General features: G+C 39.5%; 1 protein-coding gene across 1 annotated transcript; it reads left to right on the top strand.

The window, feature by feature from the left end:
- Positions 1-353: 353 nt before the first annotated feature.
- Positions 354-3,821, top strand: LOC116134249 (chaperone protein ClpB1). The gene is made up of 6 exons (XM_031419920.1): positions 354-1,528; positions 1,638-1,819; positions 1,920-2,554; positions 2,653-2,932; positions 3,053-3,250; positions 3,335-3,821. Exons 1-6 carry the CDS (start codon positions 379-381, stop codon positions 3,632-3,634), a joined length of 2,745 nt encoding a protein of 914 aa, XP_031275780.1. The 5' UTR covers positions 354-378; the 3' UTR covers positions 3,635-3,821.
- The last annotated feature ends 763 nt before the right edge of the window (positions 3,822-4,584 follow it).

The following is a 4,584-nucleotide window of genomic DNA, read 5'->3' as shown; positions in this document are numbered from 1 at the left end:
GTTACATTTTGTTTGTATTGAATGAATTTTTATAAATTTTGGTCTGTTTGGGAAGTTTTTTCTTTTTCCTTTGACAAAATCTTTTTATTTTCTGTTAAAATTTGCATAAGGTTATTGAATGACTGGCTGATGTTATAATCATCACTGGAATACTCTTTTCTTTGAACTTGTTTTGGTCTGAAAATTATTTTGGTTTGAAAGAAACTTAATTGTATTGGCGCTGTTGTTTCTTTGCAAAGGTTAATATGATTTGATCTAGCTTGTAGAAATGGTTATTTTCATAAATGTATGATGACATTCTCACTCTGTTGAGATTATTGTTCTAATGTTCTTTGTATTTTTGTTGCAGTATTTGTAGATACTTTAGAAGAAGAGCCAATGAATCCTGATAAGTTCACCCACAAGACAAATGAAGCCATTGCCGGGGCGCATGAACTAGCAATGAGTGCTGGTCATGCACAGTTCACTCCTCTTCACCTTGCAGTCGCTTTATTATCTGAACCCAGTGGCATTTTCTCTCAAGCGATTAGCAACGCTGGCGGTGAAAATGCTGCTCAGTCTGCAGGAAGAGTGTTCAATCAAGCCATGAAGAAACTCCCTTCTCAAACCCCACCGCCTGATGAAATTCCGGCCAGTACTACTCTTATCAAAGTAATTAGACGGGCCCAAGCAGCACAAAAGTCTCGTGGTGACACCCATCTTGCTGTTGATCAGTTAATTCTAGGACTTCTGGAGGATTCTCAGATTGGAGACTTGTTAAAGGAAGCTGGGGTTGCCACGGCAAGAGTGAAATCTGAGGTGGAGAAACTTCGTGGGAAGGAAGGCAAGAAGGTGGAGAGTGCTTCTGGGGACACTACATTTCAAGCTTTGAAGACTTATGGGAGAGACCTTGTTGAACAAGCAGGAAAGCTTGATCCAGTCATTGGCCGAGATGAAGAAATTAGGAGGGTCGTTAGAATCCTCTCAAGGAGGACTAAGAACAATCCGGTCCTCATTGGAGAGCCTGGAGTTGGTAAAACTGCTGTGGTCGAAGGGTTAGCTCAGAGAATTGTACGAGGAGATGTTCCTAGTAATCTTGCTGATGTGAGGCTTATTGCGTTGGATATGGGTGCTCTGGTTGCGGGTGCAAAGTACAGGGGAGAATTTGAGGAGAGGTTGAAAGCTGTCTTGAAAGAGGTGGAGGAAGCTGCGGGCAAAGTGATTTTGTTTATTGATGAAATTCACCTTGTACTTGGAGCTGGTCGAACTGAGGGATCAATGGATGCTGCTAACCTCTTCAAGCCCATGCTTGCAAGAGGCCAGCTTCGGTGCATTGGTGCTACCACACTTGAGGAGTATAGGAAGTATGTGGAGAAAGATGCTGCGTTTGAGAGAAGGTTTCAACAAGTTTATGTGGCCGAGCCTAGTGTCCCTGATACTATTAGCATCCTTAGAGGATTGAAAGAAAGGTATGAGGGTCACCATGGTGTCCGCATTCAGGATCGTGCTCTTGTTGTTGCCGCACAGCTATCAGCTCGTTACATTACTGGTATGTCAAATTCTCTTTGACTTATACTGATTCTGTGATAGTTATTCAGTTTTTCTTTTCTTAATATGAAATGTTGGTTATGCTAACATATAATGTCTTTTGAATCCAGGACGTCATCTCCCTGATAAAGCAATTGATTTGGTTGATGAAGCCTGTGCCAATGTGAGGGTGCAGCTTGATAGTCAACCTGAGGAAATAGACAATCTTGAGAGGAAGAGAATGCAATTGGAAGTTGAACTTCATGCTCTAGAAAAGGAGAAAGATAAAGCTAGCAAAGCCCGTCTTGTTGAAGTAAGTATTTGAATTGAAAGAATACATGGAAAAAAGTTGCAATTTTTTTTATTAACCACTCTCTTTTGATGTGGTATCTAACTACCTGTTACTTTTTCAGGTCCGGAAAGAACTTGATGATCTGAGGGACAAGCTTCAACCACTAATGATGAAGTATAGAAAAGAGAAGGAAAGGATTGATGAGATAAGGCGGCTTAAGCAAAAGAAGGAAGAGCTCCTCTTTGCACTGCAAGAGGCTGAAAGAAGATATGATTTGGCCAGAGCTGCTGATTTGAGATATGGGGCAATTCAAGAAGTGGAATCTGCCATAGCACAGCTTGAAGGAAACACTAATGGAAACACAGATGAAAACGTAATGCTGACTGAGACTGTTGGACCAGAACACATCGCTGAGGTGGTGAGCCGCTGGACTGGCATTCCTGTTACAAGGCTTGGCCAGAATGATAAAGAGAGGTTAATTGGGCTAGCTGAGAGGTTGCACAAGAGAGTGGTCGGACAAGATGATGCAGTTAATGCGGTTGCTGAGGCTGTGTTGAGGTCAAGGGCAGGACTTGGTAGGCCACAACAACCTACTGGCTCATTCCTCTTCTTGGGTCCAACTGGTGTTGGTAAAACTGAGCTTGCTAAGGCGCTTGCCGAGCAACTCTTTGATGACGAAAACCTTCTGGTGAGAATCGACATGTCAGAGTACATGGAACAGCACTCTGTATCACGGCTAATTGGTGCGCCACCTGGGTAAGTGCTTATTTGCATTTAGCCTACGGTTCATATCTATAATTTCTATAATTTCGGTGTCACAATATCAGCATCTCACACATTCTTATATGTTTCAGGTATGTCGGACATGAAGAAGGCGGACAACTTACAGAAGCTGTGAGGCGGAGGCCTTATAGTGTTGTACTGTTTGATGAAGTGGAGAAAGCGCACATAGCTGTGTTTAATACTCTTCTTCAAGTTCTGGATGATGGAAGATTAACAGATGGTCAAGGCCGCACTGTTGATTTCCGAAATACAGTGATCATCATGACTTCAAACCTGGGAGCTGAGCACCTCTTATCGGGACTAATGGGCAAGGTGTCAATGCAAGTTGCCCGCGATCGAGTTATGCAAGAGGTAAACTAAACGGCCTACACTTGTTTACTTCTGCAAAATATATATTCCTGTCTTTTGTTTTCTGTTTTTTATTTCCTTCGGGAGGTTCAAGTACTGAAATAAATATATGTTGTTCAACAGGTGAGGAAGCATTTCAGGCCAGAGCTTCTGAATCGGCTCGACGAAATTGTAGTTTTTGATCCTCTCTCTCATGACCAATTGAGGAAAGTTGCTAGGCTCCAAATGAAGGATGTCGCGATCCGCCTTGCCGAAAGGGGTGTAGCTTTGGCTGTTACGGATGCTGCATTGGATATTGTATTGGCCGAGAGCTATGATCCAGTAAGTGTAATATACAGGTATTCGTTTTTCTTTCTTGTTTACTTAGGTCTCCATAAAAACTTACAATGTGATTTCTTGTCTCAGGTTTATGGTGCTAGGCCTATCAGGAGATGGCTTGAAAAGAAGGTGGTGACGGAGCTATCAAGAATGCTACTGAGGGAGGAGATTGATGAGAACTCGACGGTATACATTGATGCAGGCCCACATGGGGATGATTTGGTGTACCAGGTGGATAAAAACGGAGGATTCGTCAATGCAGCCACTGGACAAAAATCTGATGTATTGATCCAAATCCCGAATGGACCGAGAAGTGATGCTGCTCAGGCAGTGAAGAAGATGAAGATTGAGGAGATTGAAGATGATGAGGAGATGGTTGAGGACTAAAAACATGCAGAGTTTTGAAAGGCGTTTGAGAGAGAGCATTTTGTGGTTGTGTCTTTTGAAGTGAAGAAATAATAGTGTTCTCTTTTTAAAGTTGATGTAATTTTTTGATGTTTTGAGTTGGTTGAATTGTAAAAATATGGGGCTATCGTCCCCTTGTGTTTTGTTTATAGGAATTTCTCTTAACTGATATGTTGTCTTCAGAGTCCACTCTGTATCTCTCGCGTAACATTACAAGAGCTTTTTCTTGAATTTATGCTTTACTCTTATTTGGAACCTGAAATTAAATTCATATAGAGATTGGGCGAGCCAGGGGCCAGTGGTCCTCGCTTGGGCGAGCAACAGGGAACCTCCACGTTGCTTGCCTAGAAGTAGTCGGCGAGCAACAAAGGCTTTCGGTCAAACATGAGGAGTGTTTTGCAGCATTACTGCCTTACTGGTGCCTGAGGAGTGTGGGGAGGTGAGGTTTAAAGATCCCTATAAAATTTTAGATTATTATTATTATTATTTTTTTAATATGTGTATGGCATATCTGATGGTGAACTTTATTTTGAATAAAGCGTATCTTTATTCATTTTTAAATATAAAAAATATAATTTTTATTTAAATTTAATAGATTTTTTAAATTTAATAAGAGTATTTTTTATTTTTAAGAAGAAAGATCTAATGAGAGGAAGAATTAATAAATAAAATTTATAAAAATTTATAATTTATTAATTAAAATTAGAGTACAAAGTAAAATTTAACTTTTTTAATAGAGGTAGTTAAATTTATTTTTTAATTTATATTTTAAATATTTTAAAGATAAAGAGTGTTGATCTCTGTTTTTATAGATAGATTTTTTATAATAAAGAGTTGAGTAATGATATATTTACATTATTTTTTTACATCATTTTCATTATATCATGGTGTGATATATATTATAATTACATAAATTTTATTATAATATTAAA

Source organism: Pistacia vera, unplaced genomic scaffold, assembly GCF_008641045.1.
Source record: "Pistacia vera cultivar Batoury unplaced genomic scaffold, PisVer_v2 Contig284, whole genome shotgun sequence".
Classification (NCBI taxonomy): domain Eukaryota; kingdom Viridiplantae; phylum Streptophyta; class Magnoliopsida; order Sapindales; family Anacardiaceae; genus Pistacia; species Pistacia vera.
This window is presented reverse-complemented; position numbering and strand designations above follow the sequence as displayed.

Excerpts from the sequence above, each read along its gene's own strand:
- LOC116134249 (XM_031419920.1), top strand. The coding sequence starts at position 379 with ATGAATCCTGATAAGTTCACCCACAAGACAAATGAAGCCATTGCCGGG. Across the intron at positions 1,820-1,919 it reads GCAAAGCCCGTCTTGTTGAA|GTCCGGAAAGAACTTGATGA; the intron begins GTAAGTATTTGA and ends TTACTTTTTCAG. Across the intron at positions 3,251-3,334 it reads TGGCCGAGAGCTATGATCCA|GTTTATGGTGCTAGGCCTAT; the intron begins GTAAGTGTAATA and ends TTCTTGTCTCAG.